The 21420-nt window shown below is 43.5% G+C and overlaps 1 protein-coding gene across 12 annotated transcripts in view; it reads left to right on the forward strand.

Annotated features, from left to right (window-relative positions):
• The first annotated feature begins 12400 nt into the window (after positions 1 to 12400).
• SEC31A (SEC31 homolog A, COPII coat complex component) overlaps positions 12401 to 21420 on the forward strand; it is a 66831-nt gene continuing 57811 nt past the window's right edge. For 3 of the 12 annotated variants that reach the window (XM_044304611.1, XM_044304654.1, XM_044304617.1), the window contains exons 1-2: positions 12405 to 12718; positions 20322 to 20401. In XM_044304611.1, coding sequence (XP_044160546.1) covers positions 20323 to 20401 — 79 coding nt within the window. In that variant the 5' untranslated portion in view covers positions 12405 to 12718; position 20322. Of the gene's footprint in view, positions 12719 to 20321; positions 20402 to 21420 lie in introns of all 12 variants that reach the window. The other 9 variants (XM_044304624.1, XM_044304639.1, XM_044304681.1 and 6 more) reach the window with 5 other exon arrangements.

Here is a 21420-nt window from a genome sequence, read left to right on the forward strand (position 1 = left end):
TATCCTGAGGCTAGCTCAATCAAATAACGCATATATAGCATAAGGAGAGAATATCTGTTATTAGTGCTCTTAAAAAGGGGTTCTTTGAGATTGCTGGCCTATCCTCAGGATAGGTCATCAATATCTGATTGGGGTCTGACTCCAGGCACCCTGCGAAGAGTCCACAGCAATTTGGTGAGTATCACTGCCTTTTCCGGGGCCAGTGACGTCTCATTGCCTAGATGTGCTGCTTATCCACATTCAATTGAATGGGGCTGAGCTGCAATACTAAGCACAGCCACTATCCAATGGATGGTGCTGCAGCCTCCTTAAACAACTGATCAGAGAGGGTCCTGGGTGTTGGACCCCCACTGTTCTGATATTAAAGACCTATTCTGAGAATAGGCCATCATTATGAAAATCTTGGAGAACCACTTTAAAATCACTTATTAGAATTATCAAATATTAAAAAGAACTTCCCCATCAGCTCTTTGGAGATCATTGCACTGCCAGGGAATACTAATGATACATTAATATTTCTGTATTTATAGTTACACCACAAATTTTACAGCCTACTGTAGATTGATGTGCACAATATATTAATCCCTTAACATTGAAGGTTGTTACTTTAGTAGAGAGGGCTCCTACTTTAAGAACTTGGGGCCTTACAGTAGGCTTCTACTGTACCAATGAGGTCAGAGGAAAGTTCAGTCCCGACTCCTAACCGTTTGATTTCTGTGGTTCACAACCACACCATGATAAAAGGGACTTGCCTATTTTCATAGGGCCTTCTCAGTCTGGGAGAACCATCTGCAGTCAGTCCTGAGCACCTACAAAGGGCTGTTCGGGACGCACTAGATTTGCCTTGACAGCAGTTTGTGTCATAGACACACAGACTAAAGTGTATTAGCCTACAGGGGTATGCTAGTATACGTTTAAAATGGTATTCCCATAATGGGGTTGTGTGCAAAATGTATAAAAAGGCATTATTCTATATACAAATGTAAAACACTACACATTAGATATGAACATAAAAACCTGATCAATTAATTTATTAGCTATTTAGTATTAAACATTAGTTGTACAAAATATTTTGACAACAAAAAATAAATGTTATACGTACTCCCCAAACAAAATAAAAATTTCTCCCACATAAAAGAAGGCCTCATACAGACACATCTATGTATGGCTGCCGAAATGCAGAGAAGCTAAAAAAAAAAAGTTACTGGTCATGTAGGAGTTCATCTGCTAGAATATATAGTTGTGGGATTGTTATAGTGACCTCTAGTGGTGGCTATTGGCTTTTGTAATCCTTGATTGTTTACATGAGTGATTTTAAGAGCACTAATCAATGTATTATTGAGGTGACATAGAATAAGAAGTATTCTCTGCTTATGCTATGTGTATGCCAGGCATCCTCAAACTGCAGCAAAACTACAACTCCCAGCATGCCCAAACCGCCTTACAGGTATCAGCAGGGCATTGTGGGCGTTGTAGTTTTACAACAGCTGGAGGGCCACAGTTTGAGGATGCTTGGTGTATGCAACTGTATTAAAGGGGCTTTCCAGGACCAACATGTTAACTTATCCATAGGCTAGAGCAGATGCTCTAGCCATCAGTGTGATTCGTTCGGGTCCAACACCCAGCAACCCCACGATCAGCTGTTAAATGGCAGCCTAACAGTTGTACAGAGCCATAACACCACAGCTCCATACACCTATCCTAAGTCCCAGAAAATCCCTTTCAAAGAGGACCATTTTATATTATTTATTGTTAAACGAAGTACCTTTACAAGCGGGGTATGCTCTGCTGATGCTGCTACAGCTTTTCTTTTTTTCAGACGCCCCTGTTTTGTTTTTGCAGTGTATGCTAATATCAGTACAGGGAGGAGACATCAGGGTTTCTCAGAGGGAGTCTCCTTCTCCCTGGCTGTGAGCTGTCCCACATCAGTCAGAGATAAAAAAAAAAAAAAACAGCTCACAGCCAGGGAGAAGGAGACGCCCCCTGAGAAACCCTGGTGTCTCCTCCCTGCACCGATGCTATTAGCATACAGGTTGCGAAAACAAAATGGGGGACGCATCAGCTAAGTGTACCCTGCTGGTATAAGGTACTTAGTTTAATATAAAAAAAAAAGTTAAAAGGTCCTCTTTAAGACTGCTTTTACATGTTGATTTTTAGTGCCGTTTTTTATGCAAAAACATTAGCTGAAGATCTACAGGAAATACTGCCACTGGCATTTTTCTTAATTCAGTTGCTTGCAGCTATTTTTGGGTAACAAGTGATAGTTCCAGATATTGCATAGTAAGCATATGAGAAGTACTGAAGTCAGGACAAACTGTCAATTTTTTTCTTTTGCAAGTGTGGCACACCCTTAAAGCTGGTTTCACAGTCCTCTGCCCCAAACCACTGCAGCTAGTTGTTAATTTTAAGTTTATCATGAAATATAAAACATGACAAAGTGTGGATAGCTTTTTTTTTATTATATAATAACTGTGCATGCCCGAGGCTTCTTGTTCCCTGCATTATCTAATGATTTTAAAACACCAGGAAAAAAAAACACGTTAAATATGGAGTGTGTTCTGGCTTCCAGTTCTCCTGCTCCATAATAGGAGCACCTATAGACTATAATGGGATCTGTTAGGCTTCCACGCAAGGGGAGACAATAGTGCATACAGGACTTTTGTCTCCGCTTTAAAAATCTTCTGATCAGAACCCTAACTGACCCCCTTATAGTCTGTTATTCGCTGAACAAGTTCTTCTGTTCCTATAACAGAGCAGAAGAAAGGGAAGGCAGAATGCTGATGTGAACTCAGCCCAAGGGGGGGCGCACGGCGAGGCAACTACTCTTGTTCTGAGCACCGCTTGTGAGCAAAGGTAATCTTCCTTTCTAATCTGATACTCTTGTAAATAAGGGAGGTTGATTTTTTCCTTCATCATGAAGTTGGACATGAATGGTTAAGTGTCTCACCTAATGGCCACAAGTATGTGCAGATTACTTCATTCACAGTTCTCAGGACCATGACAGAAGGCCGTTTGGGTTTAATTCTACTTTTAGGAATGGGGTAATTATCTACTCCTCAATTGTCAAGGTACAAGCCCTTTATTGTCTAGCCACAGGACTGGTGGGTTCTACCACTAGGGACCCCTGTTCTCTGTGTGAATGGAGTGTCCATCTACCCTATGGGGTTGCTGGAGAAAGTTCTTTAGAGGTAAATTGAGGGGGTGGACATGCATTGGTGTCTGCTGCTCCATTTACACAGGTAACAAAACTCCCACTGATCAGACACTTATGTCTCATCCTGTGTTATATGACAACCCCTTTAAATAATACTATGAAGAGGGGAGCGGGGCAGCATACTTGTTGGAGTGACATGCTATAACTTGGCTTGCTACATTCAGGAGGTCCTATAGGCTCATGTGAGATGAAGAATTGAGGTGCAACTGTCAGATTTCATGCAGATCTACTGTAGCTACCTGGATTGATGTGGCATGGTAGTTGGCCAGAGGTGTGACAACTTTCCCCAATATGATTAATATCTACATCCCCAGTATCAGAACGCCTTAAAAGCAATAGTAGTACCATGACAGCAGTAATTGTGTCTAGGGCTTGATGTAGTCAAGACTTCTACATGTCTTAATTCTGTTGCCTGACATTGTAAATCTGTTCTTTCAGCCTTGAATATTTGGAAAACCTTTTTCTAGTTCTGTATACATCTAAAAGTAGAATAACCTACAAATTTATATTTACTAGAACTACACAAAGATCTTTCTATATTGTAAAAAGCAAAGTAAATCACAGAAAATAAACATTTATATACTATTCTGTAATTGTGTGGTTGCCATATACTGACCAGCATGTTTATGTTCAAGATGGCCCCATTTTGGTTATTTTTGGGACCAAGGACCTCTAGATGAAAGATTTGCAAAATTTTACAAAGCGAGATCTCATCCACATGCTGTGAAAAATAGTGACTTCAAAGCCATACAGGTATTCTGCAGCTTTCCAGTGAACTCCAGAGCAAAGCACATTTTATTTGTGCAGACCCTGTCACACATCTGCCCCTACACATACTTTGTCCATATAAGGCTACTCACGCTAGCGGTTTTTGCAGATCCGTTATGAATCCGTTTGGCTCCACTTAGTCAGGCGGACAGCATACTGCAAGCAGCGTTTTGGTGTCTGCCTCCAGAGACTCAGACTGATGCATTCTGAGCGGATCCTTTTCCAATGCAAACTGATCCGTTTTGGACCGCTTGTGAGAGCCCGGGACAGATCTCAAACTTAGCCAAAACACTAGTGTGAAAGTAGCCCACAATATGTGTACATGGCCTGGTAAGGACTTCACATTTGTCAGTTATCTTTGCCACTAGTTGGAAACCGTGATGTTTCACTGGTAATATTCCTGCTGTAATTATGCACAGGATAAGTACAGACTGCCGCTATATGGACATGGCTTATACCAGTGTTTCCTGGAAGATCCAATAAACTGCATGGCACAGTGCCAACGCATCAACTGAAGATTAGCAAGTTTTGTATTTTGAACTTCATTCACGCTTTGTTTACTGTAAAAGGCAAGTTGTGTTATGGAGTCTGTTACCATGGACCATAACGCCGCTCTATGACAGAATGCATAACAGAATGGCTTTGAGGCCTTCTGTTATTCATTCCGTCATAATAGAAGTCTATAGGCTGCAAACAGATCCATGCCATTTGTTAAGCAGGAAGCTCTCCTGCATAACGGAAGTGGGACAGATCTGTTTTGCAGCCCATAGACTTCTATTATGACAGAATGAATAACAGAAGGCCTCTAAAGGCAGTTATAGAATTCTGTTAAGGCCTGTGGAAACAGAAACCATAATGAAATTCACCTTTTACCACCCAAAAAAAAGAGTCAAATTTCATAAGTGGAAGTTTACTCATCTCTAGTATAAACATGTCTTAGTTGATCTTAATTTTAGGCACAAGTCTCAAAGCTCATATTTCACTAGTCCATGTGCGCCAAAATTAAAAGGTGCCTGCCTCTTAATAAACTTGGCATCTCATTGTAGCTCAAACTAAAGCAAGGCTGGCATATGCAAGAAACTTCACATCTATGCCAGGAGTAATTTATAGACCTAGTTTCCTAAATGGGGTATTGCCATCCTAGACATTGGCATGTCACTAGGAAATGCATGAGGGATTGTGTCAGATGGTGAGGGACCTACACTGGAAAAATGGAGAGGTGAAGGCTCAAGAACCATGTGTTTTTCTGGGGTCTGGGCACCACCAAGTACTCACTGTAGTAGCACACCACGCTCGTGGTCACCACTCATTCATTTCTATGGGGCTGACTGAAATAGCCGAGCCAGCTCTCTGCTTTTTTCAGCAGCCCCATAGAAGTGAATGGTGTGTGCCCTCCACAACTTTTGGGGCTCTGTTCTCAGTTAGCAGGTCCCAGAGGCGGTTACTGCACACCTATCAGACAATGTGGGGCATAGCCTAGCAAAATCCCCTTTAATGCTGGACTGTACAGAACTAAAGAGTCTTTGCAGCTCCATTTTGTATAAAGTAAAATTTTAATGGTAAATGCCTTAATGATAGAAGTATAACTAGAAAGTAGGACACCCGTCTGGACAGACTACTAGGGCAGATTCAGTGCTGAGCACATCTGCTCCTGGTCCCACATCACAGAATAAGGCTGGCATCCAAGTCTTTGACACACCATCTGAGGGAACAAAGCAAGTAGATATTAATGTCAGCTAATATAACACTGGTATGTCACTACTATATACTATGGCTGTGTACGATAGCCACACTAGTAGTACATTTAATGAGCCGTCACATTGAACAGTCCCATGAGCATTTTTCCCCACAACCCTTTTCTTAATTTAAACCTTGTATGCTTGAGTCCAGAGGTAGTGGTTAGTGACAGGGCTGTGGAGTCGGTAGATAAATGCTCCGACTCCTCAGTTTTTTGTACTCCGACTCCCCAACTCTGACTCCTCTGTATTAAATATGCGAATGTATTTTATACATTCCTTGAAGGAAAGAAAGTTCTTCTAAGCTCTTCTAGCACAGAGGTAGTTGGGCAGAAGCTGCTGCCTTCTCCTTTGTGTGCTGATCTTCTGCTGAAGACAGGGCAGTGGGAGGATCCAGGAAGGGACATTTATTTTAAAACGATTTCCCTAGAAGAATCCCATAGTCATGTTTAAAGTTTAAGATAACATTCTGAGTTTACACGTTTTATAGCCTTAGCTGAATGACAGCAGTTTTTTTCAATGGTTTACAGCTTCAGTCTTGAGCTATTGACCCAGTGTCAGTGTCTCTAGTCCTGCAAAACACATTTACTTAATCCCTTATCAGTGAGAGGCTAGGTAAACCATGGGCATTGTGTTCCCTGTAACATCAGAACACAACACAATGGAAAGTATATGTATTGCCACTCCTAATTGTGCATTGCATGCCATATAGTGAAGCATATGAAAAGCACGCTTCTTCACATCACTGAACGCGTTTGTTTTGCGGTTACGTGAGGCATTGCATGCATTGGCCTTTATTCTTACAGTAGAGAAGTCATTAATTATAACTGTTTATGAATGCGGACATTTAAACTTGCTTTTTTTTATTCCAATTTAAATTTAGTAGGAGTCAGTCGGTTCATTTTTTGCCGACTCCAGGTACCCAAAATTGACTCCGACTCCACAGCCCTGGTTAGTGACCACCCTCACTACTCAGCATAGAAGAGCTTTACATTGGTTATCCTATAACTAATGTAAACAATTCTAGTCAGACATCAAAGTACATGACAACCTCTTTCTAGCAAAGCTAGAACCAGCCCTGTACCTCACATGGATCCAGAGATCTCCCCATTCAATGCTCTGCTAGATTGATATCAAGCTGGCAGCTTAAAGGGAGTGTCCTCTCTGCTGCAGCTAAGGGGGCGTGTCCATGCTCTCCCTATCCCAGCTCAGGAGCCAGTTGAAGGATGAAACTGAGCATGTGCGGCCATCTCAGTGAGCAGGTCAAAGATTACAGCAGTGGGAGCTATACAGATGCAATTACAAAAGTATTCAGATGCAAGTGCTGGTTTGAAAAATGTAGAATATTCTTCTTGGGACAACCCCTTTAAGGGCTTGTTCACATCTGATGTAGTTTTTTTTAGAGTTAGTTATTTATTCTTTGAAACCATCTGCAAATTCCATTGCATTTAGCTTTATGGGTTCCAAAAAAAAAAAACGACTAAAGCAGTATGCCAAGGCTTCAAGTTCTGCTCCTTTTGAAAATGTGAAGTATTGACCATGCAAAACTGCTGCCAGTGCTAGGTAGCAGCCAATAAGCTGGTTATACACATCTTTGTTTCACAATGCTGCTGCCAGCAGTCTACAGTCAGATGCCAAGAAGTGCCCTGAAGGCAGTCTCTCCTGCCAAGGTGCTCTGTAGCGAGCAGATTCACAACCTCCTGCCTTGTCTAACACTAGTATCAATTGAGCAGAGGGGAACTTTGCTACCCCCAAAAGATAAAGCAACCCTACCAACATGGTTGAAACATTACCTGTGGCTTATGCTTGTTATTCGCCCTGTGAAACAAATAACGAGGCATCATTAGCACAATACAAAGTAAAGCTGACCACAAAAAGAGGACAACTTATGTCCTCATATTAGAAAAATGAATCACGTGCATCATAATGTGAACAGCAGTAAAAGGTTTAAATCATTGGACATAGATAACACCAAAATGGCAATATTTAAAATGAATTCTCCATGTGAAACTAAGTCACTAGTAACACGTACAGAATCTCATTTAGATGCCATTTAACCTGTTCATGCATGAAGATATAGCTGTGTCATTCATGAGTGAGGGAAGTATGGAGAAAAAAAAAAAAATTACTGATGTCAGAATAATGCAATGCAAACACTTAGTTGCCGATAACACAACCATCTGCATCCGTTATGAATGGATCCGTTTGTATAATCATTAAAAGGGAACCTGTCACCAGGATTTTGTTTATAGAGCTGACGACATGGGTTGCTAGATGGCCACTAGCACATCCGCAATACCAAGTCCCCATAGCTCTGCTTTTATTGCGAAAAATTTTTTTTTGATACATATACTTTTTTTACACAAAATCACACAGAGCTATGGGGGCTGGGCATTGTAGATTTGCTAGCGGCCATCTAGCATCCCATGTTCTCAGCTCTATACACAATCAGTGACAGGTTCCCTTTAACATATACAAGACAGCTCAGTCATACTCCACTGAAAATCAATGGGGGGGGACAGATCTGTTTTCTATTGAGTCAGAGTTAAACGGATCCGTCTCCATTGACTTATATTGTGTGTTTTGCACTGCATCCCATGATGGAAAGAAAACTACAGCATGCTGCAGTTTGCTCTCCAGTATGAGAACAGAACGCATTTTGAAGAATTCATTGTCAATGGGGACAAAGCTGAAGCTTTATTTTCCCAGTATAGAGACCCTATGACTGATCTCAATACCAAAAAATAGAAACACAAGTGTGAAAGCAGCATTTGAGCACAGTGGGCCAAAAACAGAAAAAAGAATAAGGGAGTGCGTTTTACCCCCACCCTCAGAATTTGGCTTTTCAGTACGAGACATTGCAAATTAAATGTCTTTAAAAAATTCCCATGAGAAATAAGTTAATTACAGAGCTACGCGGGTGATAAGAGTAAAAACAGCTCTTTGAAGGCAGCAAAGAAAACTAAGATTAGCCAGACTATAAGGGGTTAAGATCAGCAAGCTATTGTTATCCGCATTACCTTTGGGAAGTAAATTCTCCAACGACTCCCGCTTCTCCATCTCTGACCGGCTCACGTGGAAGCTACAATAAGGAGTGAACAGCACCACTTTAGCCTTCGTATTACACTTGAGACATTTTGGCAGAGTGCTGGGTAAAAGTGGTTTACCCTCTGGAAACAGAGCCAATTTAACTTACTCTAAGTAAGGGATCTACAGCTCATGCACACAGACGTACATATTTTGCAGTCCACAATAACACGATGTCCGTGTGCATTCTGCAGAATGCAACAGCTGGCCCCTAATACAACAGTACTATACATGACTAATGCCAACAGGACATTTTCTTTTTGCGGAATGGGCACAGAAACTGAATGTACATGGAATAACTTTTTTGCTAAATATACCAGTCATGTTCCTTCCTCCTGCACTGGTCAATTATCCAACCTGTCTTCACAGAAGACTTGTTAAAGGGATGTGTCTCAGAAGATGACCATGTAAACATTGTTTTAGAATTTTTTTGGCAAATTTAGTTCTCACTTGTACATCAAAGTATGCAAACCTGCAATGTTCATACTGGCCACTAGGCCTAATGTTAACACTTCCTGTCTTAAGAGCAGCCACATGGGCCATAAACAATGGACAGGAGCTGACCCCATTGACTTCTATGGGACAGTTTGCTTGGCATGCTCTGACCTGTACAGACAACCCCTATTGTGAATGGTGGCTACTGCATTCTACATTGATATGTTAATTGTCATTCTAATCATGCCTGTGGTGACATCTGCTGAAACATTACCTGAAATCCACCACCTATCAGACCTACCAGCCAGTGTGAAAATTGCAGGATAATATACTTTAAGTGTAAAGACACAGAATTGGGAGGGAAATGGATGAACAACAAAGTTGCTGGAGGGAGACAGATGCTGCTAGTGCTAGTAAATTTCCCATCTCACCGCCATGCTTGATTCCCAGTTAAACTGCTCAGTACAGCCACACGGCCGCCATGAAGCCGTTGCTACAGTGAGTGGAGCAGAATCTCCTGCTCTCTCCATGTGCAGTCTATGGGAGACATGAGAACAGTTAGTTTTCACCCACTAGTTTAGGGAAAATTGACAGACTGAGGTTACAGATGGGAAAGCCAGTGATAAATACAGGATACATGGCAAAGTGGCCAGGTAGTGTTAGGTCTGATTAGCACAAGCCAAGAAAATACCAACCATGTGATGCCATACCTCCCAGATAGACCATGACTCCCATAAACTGTCCGCATCATAGTGTTGTATAATAGTTCCTACCACATGGCAGACCTATTGTACTGTGCTTGCATTACACGACTACAGTACAATAGAAGCACATCTGTAAGCATAATACATGGGATAGTATAGTTCTGTATGACCACTCAGAAACAGCCTCTAATTTTCAGCACATGCTGTGGCATCAGACGGCAAAGTCATCACCGGTCAAGACTTCGTAAATGACGTGGAGATCCTACCTGATGAAGAATCCAGCCATTACGACTTCTGTCAACTCATTAACACTGTCCTGTCAAAAGCGAAATAAAACTGCATTAAAGAAACATCCACCATAAATCTTAACCATCTGTATAGTTATGTATGACCACTCAGAAACAGCCTCTAATTTTCAGCACATGCTGTGGCATCAGACGGCAAAGTCATCACCGGTCAAGACTTAATAAATGACGTGGAGATCCTACCTGATGAAGAATCCGGGCCTTACGACTTCTGTCAACTCATTAACATGGTCCTGTCAAAAGCGAAAAAAAAAAAATCCACCATAAATCTTAACCACCTGTATAGTTTTTTTAGACACCCAAGAAGGGTGGGGTTAATATAGGCTACTATTCTCAATAGGAATGCCAGGTGTTGTACTCGGCTTTCCAATAAAGGAATGGTGCTAGCTCCTCCATCCAGAAGAGTGGGACCCCCTTTGATCTGAGTTAACCACAGGAAGAGGGGGATTTTCCAGCTTTGCACAACCCCTTTAAGTGGAAACATGACTGAAGACCCGTCACCCCTCCTGATGTGCGTTTTAATAACTACTCGTATTCCCCATGTAAAATTTCTGAGGAATGCATTCTTGAGCATGTAGTGCCATTCTTTTATTACTCATGCTAGAAGTTACAAGTGAGTTGTCAGCAGTTTGCAATTATGGTCCAGATGGGTCTTACCCGGGGGGGGGGGGGGGGGGGGCGCTACATATTGATATTATCCAAAAAGTGCTGCCAGTGGCAGGCTATGCAGAAATGCCCTCAACTGCCAACACATATATATGGGCCTTTGGAAATTGCTAGCTATTCATTCATAACTTGGGGGGGGGGGGGGGAAAGACAGAACGATAATACCCATAAGGATAGATACTCCAGAATTACTACATGGGCAATTTAAGTAATTGCTGAAAGCGATGTGTCAGGAAAGGTGTAGGAGTTTAGGGTACGCTCACCAGATCCTACAGTTGACTGCTGAATCCCCATAGACTATAACCGAGTCCAGCAGCTTCCCAGCATAAATCACTGGTTTCTACCCAAAAAAACGTCACACGCATTTATGTTGCATCAGGTACGATGCAGATGCAAATTAACCCTTACTCAGCTGTCCTCAGCCAGTCAAGTGCTAATCAGTGATATCATGATGTGAACAGCAAATAAGGCTTCATCACTGGACAGTGGAATCCCACAAGCATGGCCACATGAAATAACCTGCAGACAATCTCAGTACCTCGTAGCGTGCGGAACACAGCCTTGTTCATTTGGATTCCAGACCAGGTGCCACACCCTTCATGGAGGATTATGGAGTTCAGCCATGCTTCTCGGCTAGGCCCATCTAAGGTTGTGTTCTCATACCAGATGGCCCCTGAAACAGCAAAAATGGACTATTCAGACATGGAAAACCGAGATAATCACAGCAGTCACAATGTGAACATTGTTAAATCACTGGATGTGGAATATTAAAGCATTAGGTCAGCAGCTTCATTAGCCAGCTACTCTAAATCCGCATCCGCTTCCATCCACAAAGCAGTGGATCAGTGGAAGACAGGGCGGATTGAGTCCATGTGCCCTGTCCTATTCACAAAGGGACAGGGCACATGGACGTGCAAACCGCCCCACTTACAAAACAGTACATGAAAGAGAAAACCAGTCGTGTGAACGAGGCTTTGTGGATGGGTCATGACCATCCCACAAGATCTTTCCAAAGCCTCAGAACCAGCCACAATCTCCCGCACTATGGCACGCCTCAGTGCTGGCCAAATAAATATTTCTAGGGATTTCAGAGAAGTCTGGCAGCATTACAATCCTTTAAAAGGGATTTAACGGCAGCGCAAATAAAGCCCAAAGAACACCCGGAGTAGCCACAAGCCCAGCACTTACCTCTCTCTCCGAGCACCACGCTGAAATGGCCGCTCAGCTCTGTTCCACGAGGTTATAACGGAGATACGTAACCAGGTCACGTGTGCTACGTCGCTGCCAGAAGGAAGTTGTTGCGTCGTGCGTCTCTTCCCGCACACCGCGGCAGCCATTTTTGTTTCTGGCACCGTCGTTATTTCATTTACATTTTATGCCGTGCAGTAAACGGATGAACGGTGTCGTCTGCGGGATATTGTGAGCAATAGTCAATAGACATAAGAAGCGTCAGGGGAGCGGTAATCCCAGCAGTGCGGCGCTTGCGTGTCAGATATGCCGCCGGCCTGTCGGTTGGGTCGCGGTGTAGGCCTGTGTGGGCGGGGTTCTGGTTGCCACGTTGAGCTGGACGTGGAGGGGAGGGTCTGGGAACTGTAGAGCCGGGTAGGGAAGAGGCCGAAGGGACGTCCCGGAGCGAGACACATTGGGAGGGAATTGCCCTGGCAGCCTCCTTAGTGCCCAGGTCTTATGAACTTGCCTGTGCCAGCTTCTTCCCTGTGAACCGGCTTTGCCAGAAGTCGTCGTACTGCCTACCTGTGTAAAAGGCTAATCCTTCCTTCCCTGTGCAGCCTGGTCTGGACACAGGTGAGTGTGTGCCCAGCTGGCACTTCCCAGGAGATGACTGCACTCGGGGGCACAGCTCATCAATATGGGGGATCGTTTTGGTTAGGTGGCACCAGGCTGTGTGATGGGCACAGTACCCATCGTTCTCCCAGGTTCTGTTTACTTATCGCCCACCTGAGCCATGATTTCAGACTGTCATTGCATAATACAGGAGTAGTTGTATGTAAATGGCAATTATTATATCGATACTGTACGTAACCAATTACGGAATAACTGATTTTACTGCGTTCAGATCACAACTTGGGGAGAACCAGCAATCCTATTGAGGCACCCAAAGTAACAAAATGTAGAGTCTTCACCCTTTTTTTTTTTTTTTTATAGTGAGACCCTGATTGGTGTGGCAAGTTGAATGGCCGTACCTAGAAGCGTGGTAGGGCTTCCCCGATTAGCAAACTGGACGTAAAATCGAGTAGTGTGAGTGGGGGGGGATCTCCCAGTAGTATCCGACTAGACAAAGTAGTAGTGATTTATGGGACGAGCCAGCTGACCATGTCCGTGAAATAAAAGGATGACAGCGGCGCCATGTCACAATAAATATACAAGAAAATGAAATATACACATATTAGAACAAAAGACTAAGGGGGGGGGGGGGGGATTTAGCAAAACTGGTGTAAAGGAAAACTGGCTTAGTTGCCCATAGCAACCAATCAGATTCCACTTTTCATTTTTCACAGCTCCGCTAGAAACGCAAAGGATTGATCTGATTGGTTGCTATGGGTAACTAAGCCAGTTTCCCTTTGCACCAGTCCACTACTCATTACTGGAGATAATAGTCGGAGATCATGGTGGCAGATTCCCTCTAATCTCCTTCACCTCTGTACCTGAGGGGCTTCTTTCTTCTACCTCGTTGATCAGAGATTTCCATCAGTGATTGTGAGCCAAAACCAGATCTGCTCCTGTTCTGTGTTCAGACCCGCACACGGCCACGGATCGGATGTGGACCCATTCATATCAATGGGGATACAAAAGATGCGCAACAGCACACCTGTTCTATGGCCCCACAAAATAATAATCAGTTTTTCGGACAAGGATAGGACATTTCTGAAGGAGTAAAAAATGGCAGCAGGTCCAGGGCCGGTATCCGTGATTTGCGGACCGCAAAAACAAATCGGACCGTGAGCAGGGGTCCTTAGGCATTCGTTTTCTGAGCTGAAAGGCTGTCAACCAACGATCATAAGGTGGACGTGGCGAGAAGATTGTGGTCAGAACAATCTTTCCTGTATAATTCTTCCTATCCAGGGAAAGTCCAGCACGTGTATGTACAAGCACACATACCTCCCAACATCTGGACAGCTAAATCCAGCCTTATCATGACTGTGGGTAATCTGTTTCAAGTGTACATAAACTTTTATGTTTCATAATTCAATAGTTTAGGTAAAAATTATGAACTTGCCTGTCTCAGCACTTCTCGGTCTGTGAATTGACTGATCAGCAAGAGCTGGATTATCCGATAGACTTGCTCTGGGCCGTGAGAAAGCTCTCATCTGACCTCTCTCTGCCTCACCAGCTTGTCCTGCTCCTGCCCTCTCTATAGAACTCAATGGATTTCGGCTTGTTTCACGTTTGCCGATCCGACAGGCTTTTACCATCGGGAGCAGCCTGCTGGATTCAGCCAGAAAGCTGTCCGGCCCCATTAACTATAATGGGATCCGGCGGTGACCCGACCGCAATCCGGCATTCTGGAATAGGCTGTCGGCCTTGTGAATCAGTCACTTCAGAGAGGGTGGGGGAATACGTCTATAAGGAGGCACTTTTCATTAAAGAGAACCTGTCACCACAAAATGCAGTGTAATCTGCTGGTAGCATTGTACAGAGCTGGAGAAGCTGAGCAGAGTGATATACAGTAGAAATATATATGAGATATATGGGAAAAGATTCAGTAGCACCTGTAATTCATGCATTTAAATTAGTTATTTCTGACTTCAGTTGTACATGGGTGAGGTGATTGATAGGCACTCTCTGTGTTTGTATACATAGATATGTCAGTCACTGATAACATCTCCCACGTGAACAATCAGTGACTGACAGCTCTCTCTGTATACACACTTACATAGAGAATACTGTCAATCACTGATAACACCTCCCCTGTGTACAACTATCAGTGACTGACCACTATCTCTGTATACACACTTAGGGCTCATGCCCACGAACGTAAGGGCTCCGAGCCCGTGCTGCGGACTGCAAATTGCGGTCCGAAATGCATGGGCACCGATCGTGGGGCAGCCGCATGCTGATCGTGGACCCATTCACTTGAAAAGTACTGCATGCGGTGCAGAAGCACGGATCGGAACCCCACGGAAGCACTACGCTTCCGTGGTGTTTCTGGCCGTTCCGCCGCATCTCCGGGTTTGTGGACCCATTGTGCGGGGTGCACACAGCCGGTGCCCCGTGTATTGCGGGCCAATTTTCACAATACAGCCACGGTGGGGCAACGGCCGTTGTGAAAGAAGCCTTAATTTTTCTTTAATAAAATCTATTCCAAAGTTCACTTCTAACACTTATACTTTTTTTGTTATATAATTCAATAGTATAGGTACACTTTAAGGCCTTATGCACACAACCTTATTTTTTTACTGGATCTACCTTTATAACTTCCCTACTGCCCGTACAAATACATTGGCAGTAGGGTCTTTAAAGATGTCACTCTGGAGCGGAGCAGGAGCCAGAGCCATAGCCGCTGGGTTTCTGCTGTTTTAGGCAATGTGTGCGATCGTCGATAATGTTTGCCAACGTTTAACCCTTCAGTGGCCATAGTCAATTGTGACTGCTCCCAGGGTGTGTGTGTATATATATATACAGACGTGGACAAAATTGTTGGTACCCTTTGGTCAATGAAAGAAAAAGTCACAATGGTCACAGAAATAACTTTAATCTGACAAAAGTAATAATAAATTAAAATTCTATAAATGTTAACCAATGAAAGTCAGACATTGTTTTTCAACCATGCTTCAACAGAATTATGTAAAAAAATAAACTCATGAAACAGGCATGGACAAAAATGATGGTACCCCTAGAAAACACAGAACATAATGTGACCAAAGGGACATGTTAATTCAAGGTGTGTCCACTAATTAGCATCACAGGTGTCTACAACCTTGTAATCAGCCATTGGGCCTATATATATGGCTCCAGGTAATCACTGTGTTGTTTGGTGATATGGTGTGTACCACACTCGACATGGACCAGAGGAAGCAAAGGAAAGAGCTGTCTCAAGAGATCAGAAAGAAAATTATAGACAAGCATGTTAAAGGTAAAGGCTATAAGACCATCTCCAAGCAACTAGATGTTCCTGTGAGTACAGTTGCACATATTATTCATAAGTTTAAGATCCATGGGACTGTAGCCAACCTCCCTGGACGTGGCCGCAGGAGGAAAATTGATGACAAATCTAAGAGACGGATAATCCGAATGGTAACAAAAGAGCCTAGAAAGACTTCTAAAGAGATTCAAGGTGAACTTCATGCTCAAGGAACATCAGTGTCAGATCGCACCATCCGTCGTTGTTTGAGCCAAAGTGGACTACATGGGAGACGACCAAGGAGGACACCATTGTTGAAAACGAATCATAAAAAAGCAAGACTGGAATATGCCAAACTACATGTTGACAAGCCACAAAGCTTCTGGGAGAATGTCCTGTGGACAGATGAGACAAAAATCGAAGTTTTTGCCAAGGCACATCAGCTGTATGTTCACAGACGAAAAAATGAAGCATATCAAGAAAAGAACACTGTCCCTACTGTGAAACATGGAGGAGGCTCTGTTATGTTCTGGGGCTGCTTTGCTGCGTCTGGCACAGGGTGTCTTGAATCTGTGCAGGGTACAATGAAATCTCAAGACTATCAAGGAATTCTAGAGAGAAATGTACTAGCCAGTGTCAGAAAGCTTGGTCTCAGTCGCAGGTCATGGGTCTTGCAACAGGACAATGACCCAAAACACACCGCTAAAAACACCCAAGAATGGCTAAGAGGAAAAAATTGGACTATTCTAAAGTGGCCTTCTATGAGCCCTGACCTCAATCCTATTGAGCATCTTTGGAAGGAGCTGAAACATGCAGTCTGGAAAAGGCACCCTTCAAACCGGACACAACTGGAGCAGTTTGCTCATGAGGAGTGGGCCAAAATACCTGCTGAGAGGTGCAGATGTCTCATTGACAGTTACAGGAAGCGTTTGATTGCAGTGATTGCCTCAAAAGGTTGCGCAACAAAATATTAAGTTAGGGGTACCATCATTTTTGTCCATGCCTGTTTCATGAGTTTATTTTTTTACATAATTCTGTTAAAGCATGGTTGAAAAACAATGTCTGACTTTCATTGGTTAACATTTATAGAATTTTAATTTATTATTACTTTTGTCAGATTAAAGTTATTTCTGTGACCATTGTGACTTTTTCTTTCATTGACCAAAGGGTACCAACAATTTTGTCCACGTCTGTATATATATTGTAGAAAATGGTCTAAATGTAAGACACCTCGGAAGCTGTCTTATATGAGGAACTGACACTGGATCGGCCGAAGTTATGTAGAAGCCGGCGCCTCTTCATAACTTCGGTGAGCGCAGAGACGTCTAAAATGCCAGTCCTAATAAATGTGCCCCATATTTTGTAATGTCATGCAGGCATTTTAAAGAAGCATTTATGTACTATAGCTCTGATCCAACATGGGATTCCTCACAGACATGCTTGTTTCAGGTTTATGTACATATTTCAGGTAAGTTTGCTGTACATTTCCATGTAGGAGCGTTTCTTAATATGTTCACTGTGTCGCTGCTGAAAAGGTCAGCAGCTCCAGCTCCTGTAGACATATAGCAGTTAGGGTTCAAAGTGCAAACTTCAGTTTTCTCCATTCTGTCCACGTGGCTGAACTGGAAGCATTTTGCCTGAAGTCCTTTTCTGGTGTATGAATAGCAGCCCAGACTACTGACAACTTCCTTGCTGAGGTCTATTAATTTAATTTTTTTTCAAAGTTTTAGCTAGTCATACAATTCGGAAGGCGACTTCAGTAGTTTTCCAAATGTACCGATAGTGTAAATTGGTATGGTTCTACACACTGGAACACCCTTGGCCTTCTACCTGTGAAGTCCTGCATGAGGCCAAGTTGTGTAGACTGATGACATGACATCCATTCGGCCTCCCCCACTCCTGTCGGAGTTTACAACCCATTGAAAACGTATCAAATTTCTTAGAAAACCTTTTTTTTTTTTAAAGGGTTATCAGCGATTTTCATATTGATGGCCTATCCTCAGGATTGGTGTGGATCAGCTGTTTGAGGAGGCCTGAGCACTTAGACTTCTTCCTAGGCCAGGTGATAACATGGTTATCAGTCACATGGCCTTGGCTTAAAGTGAAGAGATGAGCTATGATACCTGGCACAGCCACTATTCAGTGGACGTGCTGTGCTTGGCAAGCTGTGGAGGCCACCATGCTCACCAGCGCTGCAGTGAGTGCTGTGGCTTCTTAAAACAGCTAATCGGTGGTGGTGCTGGGAGTCGGACCCTCGCCGATCTCATATTGATGACCTATCATGATGATGGGGCATCAGTATGAATATCCAAGAGTACCCCTTTAAAACATTCTCCTTGGGAGTTATGGAAACAGCATAGCTTTCTATGCTACATTGTTTAGCTCCCATTCACCACAAGGCTAAGTTCGGCTGCCTGATACGGCACAAATGCCGGCTGTTGCTTCTGCTCCTTGGAGGCTCTGTTCTCCTACCTCATTCCACGTCCTGCCATCCTTGATTGACAGGCCAGCGTTCATCTTCTCCTGCCGGCCCTGTGTGCTGGGCAAGTCTCTTGTTTGTTCAAAAATATTAAATAAAAGGCCCGTCCATCTCAAACCCTGAACCATTATTGTTCCGTTATCAGTGTTTGCAGAGCAGACACATTCAGAAAGAGTCCACACACGTCAGACGTCCAGTTGGCGAAATTCTCACTCCAAAGTACACATTGACACCGCTGTGGAGACCTATATTAATACACTTTACCTCTGCTTGGTAAAGAAGCAGTTCTCCATACGTCAGACATGAACTTTGTATTCAATGTTTCAGCCTCCAAAGATTTTATAGAAAGTTTATTTCATTCTATATTTAGATGAACTTAGGCCTGTTTCACATTCGCGGTAAACAGATCCGGCAGGCAGATCCAGTGAATACCGCAAATGTGAAACAGGCCTAAGTCCATCTATATGTAGATGTGCGCTGCAAAGATACCGTCCACGATTCACTATAATGGGACCACGGCAAATATGCCGAGAATTGGCCAGACGACAACCTCAGCGTGCAGCAGTATTTGTCTGGCCGCTCCTTGGCATGATCTCCACCGGCCCCCATTATACTGAATAGGGGCTGGACGGTATCTCGGCAGCACATGGTAGCGCCCAGTATTCACGGATCTGGCAGGCTTTTCCCAGGCTGAAAAAAGCGTGATGGATCTGTTCACCACAAATGTGAAACAGGCCTAAGCGTGCCTTCACACAATGCAGATTTTGTTGAAAGTCAATTCCTGTAGAAATCCATGTGCTTCCTGCCAAAGCAGCCCCATTCAGATGAATGGCACTGATCTTCAGTCACAGAAACGTTCTGCAACAAAATCTGCGTGTGAAGGCACCCTAACAGGTCCTTGTACATGCCTTTTTCGTGTCTGTTATGCAAACTATAGTTTGTGTCCATATTGCAGACAAGAATAGTCATTTCTAGTACATGGAGGGAGAAAAATATGGATTACGCATGGAAGGTGACCATATTTTGCGGGTTTGTGGACCGTAATCGTGTGCATGAGGTCTAACCCTCATTGTCAGGGTCTTCTCACCTTCTGTGCCTATTAGTCTGTAGATTCATGTTTATTATAATTGCTTGTTTTTATCATATGATATGTATTTAATTCCCTACATATTTTATGTGTACAGTTCCCTGGAAGTTAAAGGGGTTATCCTCTGGATAGGTGATCATTATCCGATCGGCAGGGGTCTGACACCCAGGACCCCTGCCCATCAGCTGTCAGGAGAGGCCGACGCTCCTTGAGTGCTGTGACCTCTTCTGAGGCCATGTGACATCGTGTTTATCGGTCACATGGCCTAGTTGCTACTCTGCCCCTTTAAAGTCAATGCCCAGGTCAGCCACTATGCAACGTACAGAGCCGTGCATGGAAAGTTGTCAGAGGCCTGCATCGCTCCCCAAAGCTCCGGTGAGCACCGCAGCTCCTTGAAACAGTCGGGGTTCTGAGAGTCGGACCCTGCCAATCTGATAATGACCTATTCTGAGGTTAGATCATCATTATTAATTCATGGGTAACCCCTTTAATGTCTCTTCTAACTATATCATGTCATATTGAAAAGCTTTTATATGAAGTGCAGATTGTAAAGGGGTTTTCCAGGACTTTACTGTTTTGCAGTACTTTTGGCATCACAACTACACGGCTTCTTCCACTGTGTAGAGGCCAGGGCTCTGAGGCTCTTCTCCTAGCCAAATGAATGGGAGAAGTCATGATGTTTGACTGTCTTCTAAGGTCTGCGCCATTGTGCCCAACACTGGTTTACGTCATCCTAATATTTTGTCTTGTTTCTATGTAGAATGAAGCTAAAAGAAATTGACCGTACTGCCATGCAGGCCTGGAGCCCCTCTCAGCAGCATCCCATATACCTGGCAACAGGTGAGTGCCGTTACGCCCCAAAGGGTTTCCGTTCTGTCCCTTCCTGCTTTCTGATGAGTACGCATTTGTGTTTCTCAATGAAACTGGGGAAGTTGCATTGCAAAATTCATTACTGCATAGAGCATTTGTGGCTATGTGTCCACTCCTTCTATGATGAAATGGCACTTTTCGATCTGTGCCTTTATGAGCCAAGGCCAGAAATGGATCCAGCAAGAATGAGACATGTAAGTTCGCCCTTTTATATTTCCCCTTTCTTTTGAATCCAGTTCTGGCCGTGGCTCAGAAAGCTGCATGAAAAGCACAGCGGCCTCTAATAGGGTTTTCTCATGTGCCGTTACAAGGATCCAGAGCTGGTGCCAGAATGCCATAGTATTGGCAAAGTTTTACCTATGTTGCCCAGACTAGTTCTGATCCCATTCTTGAAATAAAAACAAACAGACCGCACTGCTGTACACCAATATGAATCTCCTCGTCGCTCACAACGGGCTATTTTTCTCTGAATATTGAAAACACCATCCAGCCCCTCAGGAAAGCGTCTCTCCTCTTCCGGACACTCCTATAGGGATCAAGGATTCGCCACAATAGTGAAGTATTGGCAGACTTTGTGACTATAAAAATGTTTATTCTACTTACAAACACATTCTTGTTAAAAGCACATCAAGCATAAACCGTTTGTTTGCTGTTCCTGAGACTTGCTGTACCAAGTGGCTTCTGATTAAGTGGAGTTTAAAGAACCGGAGTTTAAGACAAGGTGCAAGAAACTAAGGTCCGATAGAATTTCCTTGTGTGTTGTTGGCTTGATTCTAGCTATTCCTCCAATTACAGCAGACAGAGTCTAATTCTAACTCGTATTTACTGTTTCCTTCTTTACTGTTCATCCCCATTTAAACACGTGCTCCAACGACAATGCCACTAAGTGTGTGTCCTATGCAATGTATGTGTGCCTTGAAGAGCCTTTCGAGGGTGAATACATTTGCACTAGATGCAATCATGTTGCATATTTGGAAGCCCAGATCTTG

This window comes from Bufo gargarizans, chromosome 1 (genome assembly GCF_014858855.1).
Source record: "Bufo gargarizans isolate SCDJY-AF-19 chromosome 1, ASM1485885v1, whole genome shotgun sequence".
Taxonomy (NCBI): domain Eukaryota; kingdom Metazoa; phylum Chordata; class Amphibia; order Anura; family Bufonidae; genus Bufo; species Bufo gargarizans.